Genomic DNA, 17520 nt, shown 5'->3' on the forward strand with positions numbered 1-17520 from the left:
TCTCCTTCTCCTTCTCCTTCTCCTTCTCCTTCTCCTTCTCCTTCTCCTTCTCCTTCTCCTTCTCCTTCTCCTTCTCCTTCTCCTTCTGTCTGTGTCTCTGTCTCTTTCTCTCTCTCTCTTTTTTTTTTTTTTTTAAAGCATTTTTACATATCCTTAGCACATAAGTGAAGGTGTATATTGGAGATCTGCTCTAACTTTCTTTAACTAGCTTTTACAGTTTTGAGCAATTTCAATTTTTCTTTGATTTGTTAGATCCATAACTGTGGCTATCTCTGCCATTATTAACTTTTTAAAAGATATTCCTAAACAGTAAACTATTGACTTGAAGTGCCTCTTTAACACTTGCTGTAGGCACAGACTGCTACTTTTACTGTTTCTCACAGTGACATCAACTGACCTTCTTGAAGGCAAGGTCTGGGTTAGTATGTCTAGTCAGCAATGCAGAGTATTGTGTCAGATGCTATCAGATTTTTATTAGCTTAATTGAAATTTTTGTTTAAAAACTTGATTGAAGGTGAAATCTTAGCTATAAAATTACTAGTGACTAAGCTTCAGGCCTCAGTAGGAAGTCTGATTTGCTTAGTGAGCAATTATTCAGTAAACCCCTAAAGTGAGGCTCTTTTTAGGAGTAAGAAAAAAAAAAAAAAAAAAAAAAAAAAAGAAATAGAAATTAACTTATTTCTATGGGTCCAATGGAATTTCACTGAAAATGGTGATAGTCTTTGATCTTGCTAACAAGTTCAGATTTGCATTGTGTGGTGGAGGACTTAGTAATTTTAGGCAGCATTACAGTGGGCTGGGTGTTGTGGTTGAAAGAGATTTATAGGTTGACAGATTGATACTTTGGGAAAATTACCAAATCTATCAAGAAAATAATTTCTGCCAGAACGTTGCCAATTTTTTTTGTCTTTAAAGACCATCTTCAGAAGTAAAAGGTGAACAAGTTTATTTAACTTCTGAACTCATACTTACTGCTATTAGCAAATCTAATGCAGTCCCTGATAAAAGGACTTGAATTCTGGAAAGCATCCATGTTGCGCTCAGTCTGTACTTCCGGTCATTCTTACTCAGCCATACCAGCTGCTGAAGGGTTTAAGTCCCCAGGAAATACATGTGTGCTTACCTTATTAATTACTGCTTGTTCAGGAGTCAGTGAAACTTTGCAGATACCTGAGCTAGCAGTATCAGTGTGAATTTGCAAAGAGACTGTCACAGTAGTGTTATGGGTGCTTCACTGCACTTGAAGATCCAGTTAGACAGTCAAATTACAAACGACATTTTTTGTCAGCATTTGTTTTTTGATTTGAAATAATGTACATTATCATTGCATGGTGTTTCTTTCCTGATTACTTTGTTTCAAAGATGGAGGAAGAATTTTGTCTTTGAAGTTGTTTTTTAAAATCTGATTAGTGACATTTCGTGATGAAAAGATGTGGGGTTTTGCTGAAAGCCAGATGGCATATGCACAGAGCTCTATAGTTTAAGCGACTTATAGCATCTTTTTGCAAATGGCAAACTTGCTGTTGAAATCAGCAGAACTGACTTTTGTGCGGGTACTTGTGACTAACAATAGTTAAAAATAATCTTTCCTGTGTAAACTGGACAATACCTACATTGACCAGAGATGACCAGCCTATAAATGCACTTTTAATTTTTATTTTAAAAAGAAATCCCTAACAGTAACTTGTTTAAAAAAAAAAAAAAAAAAAAAAAAAGGCATTTTCACTTTTTTTAAGAATTGCAAGATTTTTTGTCTGTCTTTGCTTTCAAGCTTGAAGCGCAGTAAACTTTCAGCATTTGATATGTTTATTTCCTAAGAGTTTCATTCTTGTCCACGTCCTAAAAAAGAGACTGGATTCTAGAATCTGGAGCAAATGATGGTGAACATGCAGGAGTATAAAGAGAGAATATCAGATCTGCTGAAAAGTAATTCTAATTTGATGTGATTAAATGCGATTTCTCTCTTAGATTTTTACCTGCATTTATAACCATAATAGTTATGGTATCTTGCATAGAACCAGCTGTTGGTTTCCAGATTACTAATTGCAAAGATAAAGTCATCTGAACATAAAAAATTGTAGGAGATCTTGTAATAAAAAAAAGAAGAATGTTTAGGTACAAATGCAGACTTGTAGCCTTTCCTTTACAGTTCTCACTGTTGTGAGACTTCTAATCAGTGATGGATTTTCTAGTTCTGGATTACTTGCCCCATGTTGATTGTTTCTTCTGTTGAATTTTGGCTTCAAATTGCCGTTATCCTTACTAATGTGGGACTGGGGCCAGTGCAACTGAGGCACCTGGACTCTTTGAAGGCTGTAAAATCTCTATGCATAGCAATACTAAGGTCACCTCAGATCAGAGAGTCTTCATTCTACAAAGCCTGTAATTTTATATATAGGGATTTGTAAATTCTAACTGAAACATAGGTAACAGGCAGTGCTTGAAACTTAGCGTATTTTTTATGAATGCAAACCTTCTGTACTGGAGATGTATTGAAAATTTATGAGTCTGTAAGTTCTGATGACTGCAAATAGCTTGAGCCTTGCTCCAAAATAACTACAACAGAAAATGGCTATATGCAGGTGTATCAGAAAACTGTTAAGTATACATCTTCAGTGCTGAAGAACTGTTAATTATAGTTGTTAAAAATACATATATATATATATATAATAAAATAACTAAAGAAGGAAGCAGGACAAACTTGAATTTGGACTGTAGTGTGAGGACATCTATCAACAAAGCAATTATAAAGAACAGGATAACCCAGTTCGGGTCAGTAAATTTACTGGGTGCATTAGGAAAAATAACTTCTGTAAGACATTTCATGTGTCTGGCTTTCTCATGAGAAAAGTCTGGAGTGTACTCTGGGTGTACTTTGGTAGATTAAGCTGTTAATTCTGCAGTGCTGTGTCCTTGTTTTCAAGCACTGTTCAGAAGTACCATCATTGCCATTGGATAACTTCAGTTAATGACAAAAGGGAAACCTAATACTAAGAGTTTTAAACCTGTGAATGTTGACCTTTTCAGACACTTAATAAACATTAACTTTTCTGTGGCAGAGAGACTAAGTTATTCAAGGTCTGGAGAAGGACTGAAGAGAACTAGGTGGGAGTGACACCTGCAGAACTTGAGGAAGAAGTAGAAATATTTGTTCTGAAATACTGAGTACAGTAAGAACCGTTGAGGAGATTAATAATTAAAACAGTTATGTTTTTTTAATGTAGAAAATAAAACATTCTTGCACAGCTATTCTTTGCAGTTAAGGATATGACTGGTGCTGTCAGCTGAATGAGTACATACCAGATCTAGCTGGAAAGACATTTCTACCTCGCTCACCACAGTAATGCTATTTATGAAGTAGTAAGTCTTGCTCTGAGTGTAGGTAGGTTTTGGGTTTGATTTTGCAGTGTACTAGAGCTATGTGTACATATAAAAGGCCCTGCCATCTCTAGTGTGAGCTATGTTCTTATTCCGTGTCTAGAACATGTTGTAGCTGCATCAATAGAACCTATGATGTCAGAGAGTTTTTTTGAGTTTCTGTTGATGTGGATACACTGTAATTTAATTGCATTGCTGTTTGTTCTTCTAGTCCATAGGTGTCTGACTAGAATACTTAGTTATTCAGTAGTTGTTGAATTCACAACTGCATAACAATTTCTATCAAATTAACGCATCTCTATTGATTGATGTCTGGATTCTTTGTCATAAGGTAACTATTACTGGAAGATGAGTTTTTGACAAAAATAGTACTTTTATTCGTTGAAGTAATCCTCTTTTTCATAGTTTTTAAACATTTTCTCTTTGTCATTTAGCTGTGTGCAGCTTAGGCATCAGCGGTTTTCTTTCCATGTCCATATTTGTCTCTAGTGAGAACTGGGTTATGTCCAAAGTGAGCAGTGTATCCATTAAGCACATCCTGTGATCCAGTCTTCCAGTTCTGAAAAGCTATTCAGTTAAGTACCTCAATAGTTTGCAAGCTCCACAGGATTCTTTATTGTGAAGAGTTCATTATAGCCTGCTGGAAGGAATTCTTGTAGGCCTCATTTATAGAGCTTTGAGTGATACGAGCAACTCACCTCAAGGTTTTATCAAATCTAGAGGCAGACATGGATGGTCAGTTGTTTCAGAAATGCCCTACACACTGTTCCAGCAATGAGTGCCTTTGTCTTCCAGCAGAGGATGATGTGTGAAATAAAATCCAGCTGAGCATTTCCTCCTTGACTTTGCTCCAAAGGACATTTTTCTCCTTCCATAAGAGGAGTAGAGGAAAGAACACTGGAGAGTTTTAAGTGTTGTACATATGCCAACTGTTACTGTTAGCTACTCTCTTTTTCATGACTATCCAGTCATTCCATAAGTATGGAGAAGTCAAGACACAGCTGTTCAACTCTGTATTTGCCAGTCTAATTCTTCTCCCTTCCTATCAACCTGACAATTTTTAATACTTTATCAAAGAAATGATATGGCAAATTTGTTAGGTAATAGGAAGCACAGACACATTAAGCTGCCCGGGTAAGTTATTTGAGTGCTTCATTTACTGTGCTGTAAAACAAACTACCCACAGTACTCTATGGGTCTGCTGGGTGCAATATAGGTGAAGTGAAAACATTTAATGCCTCTGAGGCAGTGCTGAATTGCTGTTTAAATATTGTGAGTTTCAGATTTAATAAACACTTTACTGGCTTAATTTGTAAATTCGTTCACTGTAGTTAGATACCAGTTGCATTCATGACTAAAGTCCTCCCAAAAGGAGAATCATTTTGTTGCACTGCCTCTTTGGCCTGCTACCCTATTGCTGTTGAAAGAGGTGCACATCCAAGACTTAAGATCTAACAAATGGATTGAGCAGTGACCTCAACCCAAGCTCCTATGTTCAGGCTCAAGGGCAAAAGAAAAAGAAAAAAAAAAAAAGAACAGCTCAGCTGCTTTGCATTTTTCTGGTTCATTTTGGGGTTCTTCTGCAGAATCTCTACTAGTTTAAAGAAATGTTCTGTTTGAAATGATTGAACTCCTTTTTGTGACTAAGATGTGTGCTTATAAGGCATAGCAAACACTATTAGAGTACACAGCTCTAAAAATAGGAAGTATTTGCTGAAAAAAAATGTTCTAGTTTATAAAGATTCAGATTCTGACCTTGACTCTTCCAGTAATTAAAAATGACAGGGAAAAAGAGACCTAGTAACAAGGAGAGAGAACTATGAAGCATTTTTATACAAGCAGAAGTTGGATCTACATCAGTTTGCTACCTCTTCAGAAAACAAGCAAGATGAAAGGTGCCTTTCAGTGGCTCTTCTGGTCTTATTGCAAGCCCAAATTTGTGTTCTGTGTTAGGATGCTAACTCATTCTGTTGTTTCTGTTGGTCAAAGCCAAACAATATGTATTTAGAACAAAGCAAACATGGAAATACAACTATGTCAACATAATGCTTTTATGTAACTTTGTACAGAAGTATCCTTTCTGTGGAAGCAAGGTCTTTAATTAAAATAAATTCGGATTAGTCTGTGCAAAAACATGCAGAATTTGAGAATTTATACCAGGAGTCATTGTAGACTCTAGAGACTTCAGGCTATAGTTCTAGATTTGTCAAAACTGCTTGGTTAAGAGAGGAGTGAACGTGAAACCAGAGTGGTAAGTTTTAGAGGACTTACTTTATCTATGATTACAAGTGCATTTGGCCTTCACAGTGCCATTTCAACCCCTGTAACTGTCAGTAGGCCTGATTCTTGCAATACACTGAAATACTTTGGACTGAAGTGGTAGCCTGTGGCAGGTTCCTAGAATTGCAGGGTTTGTAAAAGAAAACCGTAAATCCCTCAGAAGTAGAGAATAAAGTCTCTGTGCAGGAGAAGAGCAGCATTACTAGCATACCAGAACAGCAGTTATTTTCTTCCACACCAAATACCAATAGAATTTTCTTACTGCTTTGGTAGTTTGTGGCATTAACTGGCTGTGACTGAAACAGAGGAGACAGTTGCTGTTTTCTCAGATGGGTTAATTCACAGTGACCATCAACTCTTATAGTTGTACGTTCACAATTGCAGAGCAGTCATACCATTTCAGAGGAAAAGTAAAGCAACCCCAGCACCAACTCAGTGTTTAAACTTTATTTCTTTTGCTTGGTCATTTCTCTCCTAAGTTTATTTTAATTTGTGTTCTGTTGAACTTCAATGACCAAAGGACATTAAAAGAAATCTATCCATCTAGTCCAATTTGCGTGCGGAAGTGTCCAGGTAGATTTTGAGTATCTCCAAAGCAGGAGACTCCACAACCTCTGGACAGCCTGTTCCAGTGCTCTGTCACTCTCAAAGTAAAGAACTTGTTCCAGATGTTCGTATGGAACTTCTTGTGTTTCAGTTTGTTCTCATTACCTCTTTTCCTGTGGCTGGATAAGAGCCTGGCCCTATCTTCTTTACACGTGACCTTCAGATATTTTATAAATGTTAATAAGATCCACTCTCAGTTTTCACCAGTCTGGACAGTCCCAGATCTCTCAGCTTCTCTAGAAGATCTCCATCTTTCTCCAATAGAGGAGCCCTGACTTAGACACTTCTCCAGATGTGGCCTCACCAGGGCAGAGCAGAGGGGAAGGATCACCTCCCTCGACCTGCTGGACACACTGTTTTCAATGTAGCCCAGGATATCATTGGCCTTCATGGCCAGCCTGTTGCCCACCAGAACACCTAGGTCCTTCTCTGCAGATCTCTCCAGAAGGTCAGCCACTGCCTGTATTGATGTATGCCTTGCAACCTGCCGAACACATTATTTCGGTGTATTATGTAGAAGCATACCTATGAAAAGCATTTTAAAAAAGACTTAAAAACTGCAGCAGCCTACTTGGCTGATGTGTTGGCTAAGTTGAATAATTCAGCTTGCTGAAATGGTGCTAATTTCCTGTTTGCTTTTAGTTTTTTAACCTTGAGATCCCAGTTGCAGATTGGTTGCTAGTTGTTCAACCCTTTCTTCATGAGTAAGAAAGAGATAGAAGGACTTAACTATAAATATCTGGAAGTTTGGAAGCATATTTTTGGTTGAAGGTCTCAGAATACGCAATTTTGCTTCATTTCATCTCAGAGATCTCAAATTTGCTAGTACTTTCTGATGAGCATAAAGTTAATGTATCTATAGTAATAAACAATAATTTTGCAGGATATTGATTGCAGTGATGGCTGAAGTTTTTCTTTTAAAAACAAAGATAAGGCTGGATCGGAAAGACGCTGAATTGCTAATAGTCCACAGATTAAACTTAAGTAAAAAAAGGCGGGGAAGGATAGGAGACTCATTTGATAAGATGTACAGTAATTTTTGTTACATACTTTTGAAAAGATTTAGCTCATAAACATTTGTAACACTTCATGCAGATCAGCATGTCACTTCTTTGTTAAAGCAGTTCTAAGATGACACATGATCACTGACAATTACAAGGCTATCTTGAAACCTATCTTGAAGATTTTTATTCTTAGTCAGATAAACATTCAGTAAGTGAGACAGAAGTTTTGCTGCTAGTAAAGATTTGGCTATTTGATTAAAAATATGCTTTAATAAAACTCTCCCATCTCCAAGGCCACAGAATTTTTACAACAGAATACAACTTTGGACCCTGGGGAGACTCAATCAAATATTTGATTATTTTTTTTTTATCTTGTATCTCTCTGGTAATATTGCAAAAGTAGGCTTGAATTTCAAGAAAGTTTTGATTTATTCCCAGCAGTAAAACTATCATATCTCAGTTCTGACTTGAATAAAAGAAGTATTGGTGCAAGTGGTTTTGTTTAGTCCTCTGATTTGGTTTGGGTTTTGTTTTTCTTTTTTTAATAAAGAGTAACGAGTAGAGGATTACTGTTGTCTACATTCCAGCATCATTTTCAAGTTTTGTATATACATTAAGAAGAACCCATGGTCTTCTATCTCTTTTTTTACTTCTGCATTTTTCTGCATTTTTATGCAGTGCTATATTAAAATTAAATAATTTAAAGGAGTGAATATAGGGCCAAAGTCCGGAGCAACCTAGCCTAATTCAGAAAGAACAGGTATTTTTAGGAGCTTGTTTTGATCATGACGACGAGCGTAAGTAAGGCAAACAATGAAAGATGGTGAAAAAAAATCTGTTTCAATATGCTATTGCACTCCAGTGGTATCTCATACTGGTGGAGAGGAAACGTACAGTCCTGTGTTGTGATTCTCCATCTATCTACTGTAACACTTTTCGACACCATTTGCTACTGCTGCTTATTGACCTGCATGTTTATAGTGCCATTATCTTGTCTGTCAACATATGTAGGTCCATACCATGATATTTTCTGGGACGCTTTCACCTCTGTCATAATAGATACATTTCCAAGGTCAGATGTCTCTTCTGTGACTACAGTATGGGATAGTTTGAAATATTCAGTGAAAATTTCATGCTGTATTAGAAACTTTTTACTCAAACTGTTACAGTTCCTCACTGCTTCCTTTCATGTAAATTCAGCTAAGCTTTAAAATAATCTGCAGGAAGTTTTGTATTCATTCGTCCTTCTGAGACTTGATTTTTCTCTCAGTGCTTCAATATCTAAAGTTCTGTTTTAGCCTTTATTTTATTGAGGCAGGGAGTACAGACTTAACCAATTACCTTTTTCTTTTTATTATTCTTCTGTTATTTGCTATTAGCTCTATGGAATATATTTCTCTCTGATAACAGTCACTATATCTACTTAGATTTTATGCTTAGGTTCTTCTTTTTCACAATAAGATAAAAAGGCCTCCAAATCATGAAGATTTTACTGTATGTTAATGCAAATGATAAGTTGTCCACAGTCAGAAGCAAGTGTGATGTAGATTCCAGAAAGGAGGAAAAAGACCTTAAGTTCCAATTTTTTATTAGACAGGTAATGTAATTAAACAATTGCACAACTTGATGGCTTATGTTTTCCTGCATGTCTGAAGGGATCAATAAGTATGTAAAAAACTCACATATGGACGTAGGACTTTGTAGGAGAAATGTAAATAACCAGTACTGTAGTTTACTGTATCAAAAGATAACCGTAATAGCATATTGTTTTATTCATATACTTGCAAGACATGCCTTTGAAACTAGTTTGTTGAATTACTCTCAGTACTTAACTGAGTGCTCTGCCTTCTGATTATTTTGGTGGTGGCTCAGGTATGATCTAATCACTTCCTTGTTTTAGGTAATGAGATTTTGGTTTCAGGTGTTTTTTCTTCCTCTGACTTGAAGTACAGAATTCTGTTTGTATAAGGAGAATGTTCTCTAGGTGATGTCAGATAACATGGCCTCTCTTCCTGCCTCCAAGTTTAGAAACCTTATTTGCCAAGCTAGGTTATGTTACTACCAAATTTTATACAAAGACTTGCAGTAATATGTATTGTAAACACTTGGTTCAGGATTGCTTTGGAACTGCAGCAGGTTGAGAAGAGATGATGACTAGGCTGGAATTTCTTTTTAAGCTAACAAGATCAAGAGCACATTCTGAAAACTTAATAGCTGCTTGTTTTCTAACAGCTAAGATTTCAGTGGCTGAAGTGAATGCTGCCTAAAAATCTACTATGAATTTTAATTTTTTGAGTCTTTACAAGTAACACAAAAATAAATAATTGTTTTTTGCAAAAGAATGGAAAAAGTAAGCTGTCAAGAATGCTTCTGTAACATTCTGTAAGAATGTTTTTATAGTGACTCATTACAAAAATGTGGCTGAGAAAGGTCAGTGTAATTTGCTCTGCTTGCGGAAATGAACTTGATCAGTAAACTGCAACTTCACATCAAAGACAGTTCTGATAAAGTGAAATTTGTTTAGGTAGCCTTTGTATGTGCCTTGTATTGCTTGGAGATTACCACAACCATGAAAAACACAAGAAAGAAGTAAAAAAAAACATTCAGTAGTGCCTTGTGACTCAAATCCGTGCTGGAAGACAATAGAAGGGAAGAAAGCTGTTCGTCTTTTTAAGTCACTCTGAAAGTAATGCCTCCTATTTATTTTCATGGAAAGTACAACATATGCAAAGACTACAATAACACTCCTTGAAGGATATTCTCAGCTACAAAACAATATTCATCAACATGGTCACCACCATTATTTATGCTTTTCCACCAGCATGAACAAGAGCCTGCATGCCGTGCTTGTGAAAATCTGCATGGCCATCAGAACATGGTTTGTATTTCATTTTGCTGTCACTACTGCTGAAATGCCCCACCCAGCAGCTCTCTGCACACTATTTGGTCTCCATGAGCATTCAGCAAGTGCCAATAAATGTCAATGGGTGCCATGTGTTCCACACGGAAGAGTTTAATTCCATACCTTTGCTTCATCCATACTTCCATTTTTTTTAGACTGCCCCTCTGCTGCCATCACACTGCAACAAAATGAAATGGAATATTTGTTCAACCCGTACTGTCATATCACTAACATCTGGCTCTGATGTCATGGGCCAGAAGAATAAAATAGGAGGCATTACTTTCAGAGCAGCCCTCATATGTGTATAACTATTGACTGAAATTTAAAGAAGGGATGTGTTTTACACAGATCAGTGTGAGGTAAATTACAGTCTGATACACATGGCATGGATGAGAACTGGAGCATTTACCTCAACCTACTGACTATCTTATCTCTGAGGCTGAGGCTGAACTTTGTTTCTGCCTCGTTTTTATATGCTTCTTAAGAAACTTATCAAATGAGAGAGCTCACACAGTATCAGGCTGGTTGGTTGGACTAGATGGAACCATTGCAGTGCTTGAATTAATGAATACTGGTTCACTTTGTGATGGAGTAGATGTGGAGCATTCTGACAAGCAGTTACAGTTTTACCTGTGAGTAGATGATTCCTTCTGGCTGGGGATGATTAACTTGTGTGCTTGCTTGCACTCTAGGATGTAAAATCTCTCTAGCTTGTTAACAGGTAATGCTGAAGACTGTGTTCAAATTCAGAAGTCAAACTAGACACCATTGCCCAAAGTGGTTTAATTATGTAAAGAACCTCATGCAAACATCCTGAGTAAGTTAGGCAGTTTTGAAACTGGCAGATTTAAAATCTTGCACATGACTATGTGCTAATTAAAGTGGGTTGGAACTTGTGCACAGCCTATTAATTACTCTGTATATTTAAGAATCAGGAATTTTACCCTTGTTTGTAAAAGGTGGTTTTATTTTAGATCTGTTAAATGGAAGAAGAGGCATTTCTCTCTCTCACTGTTGTTGAGAAGCTATTTCAGTATCGTTCTGAGCCTGCTAACCTTCATGTCATATGTGCTACATTTTATAGTTGTTGCTTAGTGAGCAAAGGCTGTGTGTTTGTGACCACATTTAACCCTGTTGTGAGTGTGTGAGCTCAGTGATTCTAATTAAGTAACTTAATTGATTCGCACATTCTGAGTATTGGAGTTCAAATAAATTGCTAAGTGTCTTTCTAGCTTGTAATGCAATTCTCACACAGAATTGGTTGATGTTTTACTTACGAATTTTATAATTTTTTGTATTTGCTTACTAAATTTGGTCTTCTTACTTTGTCTCACACAGTCTGACCAAAATAAGCTTGGTTCTTGTGAAGAAGCTGACTTCTCAGGATTAAAAATAAATTATTGTTTAAACATTGACAAATATATTTTTATATATTTTATATCTCAGATAAATTCATGGAATTCATTATTCCATGAAAAACTGAGGTAAAGAAAGAAAGGAGTTATAGGCATAGGTGGGTAACTAAAACTTTATCCTGAATGACGCAGGAAAGTGAATAGGAAAGCAGAAAGCTGTCCGTGGCATACCCTCAGAAAGTCAGGAAGCAATAACACTAATACTCCTGAACTGTAGTGTCATAAAGGCCTTTGGAAAGCATGGAAAGACTCTCTTAGTTTAAATTCTGTTTGTAAAAATTGCAATACAGATGGATGTGTCAGTATTAACAGCAGGTGGAATTAGCTCCAGTACCCATTGAGTCTGACCTTCTATTGTGTTAATTCTTTCTACAAGTCTGCTCATGCTCTGGGCCACCAAGCTCCCTGCAGTGACTGCTTTCATGCAGTTCCACTTTACTGTGTGATAGCTGTCCAAAATTATACTGCTTCAAAAATATGAATTCCATGCTGTCCAGTCCTTGATTGGTGTTTGAGTCCTACAAAGGATCCTGTGCAGAGCTTGGTATCTGATCTAGATGACTTAAATAACTCCTTGAATCCATTAGACTGTAGGTTTACGACTCCTTGTCTTACCGTGACTTACTGCCTGTTGCTCTAAATGATCGGTCCTGAAGGAAATACTTGGTTATATCAGCATGCTCATTTTCTTTCTCTTTATTGATGGACTCGTTGCAACACACAGCATAAAGGCGTTGAGTGAAAAAAAAAAAAAAAAAAAAGGAATATCTTTTAAATAAACTTTGGAATATCTTTTCCTCAGACCACTATTTATAATTGTTGTTAGTATCACTGCAGAATTCCTGTAGTTAGAAGAAGAAAAAGAAGCGCATGAATCCAGGAATCTAAAAGAGAGCGAACTAAGGAAGTGAACTAGTGAGGTTTGAGAGATTAAAAGGACACATTGTATTGAATTTTTTTTAGCTTTCTTGGTTTGGAGGTGAGGGAGACTCATGGTATGTGGAGCTGACTGGAAACCATACCTTCAGAACACATGGCTGGAAAACACAAATCCATTTTGCCAAGTTGCAAGTGCGACTTTGATTCAAAGGTAAAATGACTAAACTAAGACAGCTAATGTATTGTTCTGGGGAGTTGCCAAGAGATGTTAATAGTTTTTGTTAACAGCCCTAATCATGAGTTTTTACTAAAATCGGTAACCTACTCACATCCTTTCTGAAAAGCACTGTACACATAGAAATAATGGAAATACTTGTATATGTCTGTGTTATATGTTTCTGTGTGAGTGTACACAGATGTGTATGTGTACACACGTGTGTGTTCGTAGATATATATATATGCATATATAAATAAATTGTCTGTGTAATGGAGTCATATGTGTGATGTGCTGACAGTATTGCACCTCTGATTATGGAGGACCATAAGCAGGGCTATGTGTGTAAAGGAAGCAGTCTTTTATTAGAACAACCAGTGGAGGAGAGTTGTATGAAACATGTACAGGTGGTTCAGGCCAGATATCCGTTCCACACTGAAGGTCTGATAGTGTCTGAATGTTAATCTGTTATGTACTAATCAGTCTATGCTACCAGACCATGTTAACCAAAAGGTCGTTGTGGTCATTTTCATTTTCAGTCTTTTTTCTTGCCCTGACTACCCATTCAATGTTATACATTTAAGATATGTATATTGAAATATCCAAACTATCCAACAAGATACATAAGCAAGCCTGTAACCAGAATTTGATTTTCTCTGTCTTATCAAAGTATCCTTATTGCTGTATGCTAAGATATGCACCTTCCCTGTAGTGGTGCTGTGCTCTACCTTAAACTCTGTGGAAACTATTCTGGAATACCTATATTAACTATGATCCAATCCATTCAGATTATTTCTGAAGTGCACCTGTTACTGTGCATAACAAATGAAGCTGTCAAATGTAATGAGATTGTGTTGTTTTTAGACCCTCTGATTGACCCCTTTTGGAACATACTCGTTAACTCTAACAGACAAGTAAGTTGCAGCTGTGTATTTGAGCACCAACTTATGTAATTATTCCTGGGCTAAAGCAGAAGGCAATAAAAGTCATAGATGAGAAAAACATTGTTAAAGAAAGATGACACTTGCAGACTTCTTTTTAGTGTTTGCTTTAGGAAAAGTACACTCTTGGTATAGGAGACTTGGGACTAAGTGTCAGTTTGGAGGAAGGAATCAAGCCAACTGAATCTGAAACTTATGAGATGTCCATCGTACCTAAAAGTAGTTGTTTCATTGGTGATGTATTGCTGTTAGCTCCATTAAACTTCATTTTAATCATCCTTTTGGGAAATTGTGGTCTCCATACATGCTTATATACAACAAAATTACTGAAGTCTACAGTTGCAATTGGGAAGCTGGGTAATTTGCTGCTGTCACAACAGCGTTGTTGCTGAACAAATGATTTATAGTGATTTATGGGTAGGAGTAGAAGAACTGACTTAAAAATGAGAGATACAGAATGGTCAATCTCTTTTCAAAACCTCACATCTGAAACAGTGATAGATGAACATTATTGTTAAAACAGTAAGTGATAAAGCTATTTTGCATGTTAAATTCTGTGGTACTGGAGTGAGGCTACTACAGAAGTCTTTTTAGGAACTGGATAAGATGACCAGGAACACATCTGAAAATTATACAGACAGTCTGGTATTAGCAAAGCTTGAAGGTAATCACTCATTATCTCCTGCTAGCAAATGGATGCACAGAGAGTTTTCAAGCAGTAGCTATTGGGAAAACCAAACCAGTCTTCTGTTGCTGAGCGCAGCCATATGGCCTGGAATATCCCTTTGGTTATTTCTGGTTAGTGTTCCAACTGTCCCCTCCAAACCTCTTGTCCATCTCCAGCCTGTTTGACAGTGAGAAATAGAGCAGGTCTTGACACTGCAAAAGGACTGTTCAGCAATAGCTAAAACATTGGTACTCTGTGTTTTGTTCACTGAGCTGAAATACAGTATCTGCACTCTGAAGCATCCCAACCAGAGCCTGTGCAATCTTCTGTTGTGTCTAACAGAGTAAAAATGCATTAATATTTTTTTGAAAACCATATCGTGTCAGTGTAATTTGGGATATTGAGAAGAACTGGCATTTGAGTATGTAAAAAAACACATCCAAATTTTACTCTTGGCAGAAAAAAGACAGTGCCATTTCTTCCTGAGAATTCTGATTTGATTCCAGTCAACAATATAAATGCTTGACTTCTATGTAATAATTGGAGAATATCGTAAAGTGCCTACTGTCTGGCATAGAAGATCATACTATTGATGAAATTTTCAATATACTGTTTTGTCTTTTGAGTTGTTGGAAAGCTAAGATGTTATTGATCTATGTAAGAGAAGTATTTAGTGCGTGTTAATGTGTTAGAGATTGTGGCACAGATTTATGTAGAGAAGTATACTCAGTGCATGTCTTAAATTGTTGATGTATCAAGCATGTAGTGTGCTTTATCAGTACAATTAAAGAACATGATGAAATATGACACAAATTACATGCTGGACATGATGTCCCATGTATTCATCAAGTCTTTTTCCAGTGGTTTTAAACAAGTATGCCCTATGTTGACACTGTGGCAAAAGTTTATCTAGGCCCAGATCTCACTGAGGATTTGGTTCTATTGATACATCAGACATTTAGTAGTAGTTCTGAGCTGCTATTGCAAAGGGCAGCAGCACTGGCAAGGTTGCAGACTAACACTGTTTTCTTATGAGGATTTAGCTGAGACTCCCTTGTATGACTGTGCAGTTGTTCCACAGATCACACCAGGAATGGCAGTACCCTGTGGCTTTCCACACTTGACCACATGGGCAAAACCTGAATTATCTTCAGTTTATTAGATTACCTTTTCAGTGTTATCACTTGTTTCATGAGGTGAATAGGAGATTCCAGAGAAACCTTTTGCAAACACTGGTTATTTCAGATAACAAAGAGGAGATAAATTATTAATTAAACACTAAGGCCTCAATTTTATGTGTCATCTCATTGTAGAAATTTCAGTAAAAGTGGTTTGTTAAATTTGTCTAATAAGAGAAGCATAAAGGTTGTTTATTTATTATATCTGAGAAATGCAGCACTGTAATATGCGTTTACCATTAGCATGATACAGGCATTAGGAATTACAATTAATCCTTTACCTATTACACTTCTATTTGTATGCATGAACCACGACAATTAAGCTGTGAAGTAGGACTCAGTGTGTATTTTAATTAGTTATTTTGCACAAATTGCCACGCTTTCAGACTTTGTGGACTAATAACTTTCATCAAATATGAGTTTAAATTATTTGAATTTTACAGTTTTAACAAGCGCATCTGTTTCTACTCTCAGGAATTTGTTCTGCAGCTTGCAACATGAGCAATGGTACAGCAGGAATAAATGTTAAGGATTCATAAACCTTTTTCCAAATAACTCACATCTGAAAATTTTAGATTACCCTAGTAGGCTTAACAAGAAGGACCTGAGGTAAATGCCTAGCTACTTATATCTGCTCAGTTGCTGAAAGTAGTTTTAAATGGACACAGATTTATGTTACACTTTTCTGAATAGTAGAAGTTATCCCCAGAAATTATCATAGTAAATATTTTTCATCCAATAATAGTATTGTAGTAGCATCTGTACAAGTCTTGTTGATTACCATTCCTATTAATGGACTGTTTATATAGTCTGATCAGATTCCCACTTGAACTTCACTGAAAGGGAGAGTCAGATTGAGTATTAGGTGGTGGGACACTGGAATAGGTTCCCCAGAGCAATGGTCATGGCACCAAATCTTCCAGAGTTCAAGAAACTTGCGGACAACTCAGAAAAATTGATTTTTACATGATCCTATGTGGAGCAACAAGTTGAACTCATCTTTGTGAGTTTCTTCCAGTTTTGGAGATTTTATGATTCTATGAAAGTGTAGAAATACTTTTTTTTTTTTTTTTAAACTGAGTATTTAAATAGATGTCAAATGTGAGATTTTAATCCATCTATTGCCTCCAGCTTGTTGTTTGGAGTTCGATTTTAGAGAAAATCAGTAATCTTTTTTATTACTTTTGCTTTGTAGATTAATCTCCGTGCCACTGATGTGAAACTTATGCGACAACTACTCATCATCAATGAAAGTATTGAATCAATCAAGTGGATGATTGAAGAGAAAGGCATTGCCAGCAGAGGGAGCAGTTTGAGTGGCAGCCTGTGCAGCTTATTGGAAAGTCAGGACACATCCTTCCATGGCAGCTGTAGCAGTTTACAGGACTGTAGTGATGGTCTGGATGGAATATCAGTGGGAAGTTACTTGGACACTTTAGTTGATGATGTTCCTGGTCACCAAACACCTTCTGATGTAGACCAGTTCAGTGATTCTTCTATTATGGAAGACTCACATAAGCATCCCAAAATTGATTCAGATGAGTACTACTGTTTTGGTTAATAAAAGCAAGTTCCAGTGGGACATTCATGCACTTGTATTTATCCTTTTTCTTTGCTGCTATTTTATTTCACATGCAAAAAATCCAAACTTCTCTTGGAAGAAAAATATACTATTATATTTTGATTCCACTTCAGAACTATTTTGTTTCTTCTAACACATTTCCTCCTCAAAAAGTTGTCTGCCTCTCTCCTCCTTGCCTTTTCTTTCTTTTAATTTATTGTTGCAATTTTTCTTTTTGTTGCTTTTTTTTTTTCTTCATTACTAATTACTGTATTTACAAGTCTTTAAAAGTGGTGAAGGAGAAGCTTTATCTTTAAAATGAGACTTCAGGGGATGACAGCATCAATTTTGTACTCGTTGGCAATAAAATATATTCTGATAAATAAAAATTGTGGACATTTTTCTTGACTACGAGGTTTTGCCTTTCCAAAGACACTATTCTTACTGAGCCTCAAGTCTGAATCTTCAAAATGTTTCTACAAAATAATTTTCCTT

At 36.4% G+C, this 17520-nt stretch overlaps 1 protein-coding gene across 1 annotated transcript in view; it reads left to right on the forward strand.

The window, feature by feature from the left end:
• LURAP1L (leucine rich adaptor protein 1 like) overlaps positions 1–17052 on the forward strand; it is a 23727-nt gene extending 6675 nt beyond the window's left edge. Inside the window, exons 2-3 of the mRNA XM_042826728.1 lie at positions 13372–13592; positions 16660–17052. Coding sequence (XP_042682662.1) covers positions 13372–13592; positions 16660–17025 — 587 coding nt within the window. The 3' untranslated portion in view covers positions 17026–17052. The remainder of the gene's footprint in view (positions 1–13371; positions 13593–16659) is intronic.
• The last annotated feature ends 468 nt before the right edge of the window (positions 17053–17520 follow it).

The sequence above is a fragment of the Centrocercus urophasianus genome, unplaced genomic scaffold, assembly GCF_019232065.1.
Source record: "Centrocercus urophasianus isolate 14NV4802_14NV808 unplaced genomic scaffold, USGS_Curo_1.0 seq_27, whole genome shotgun sequence".
Lineage (NCBI taxonomy): Eukaryota > Metazoa > Chordata > Aves > Galliformes > Phasianidae > Centrocercus > Centrocercus urophasianus.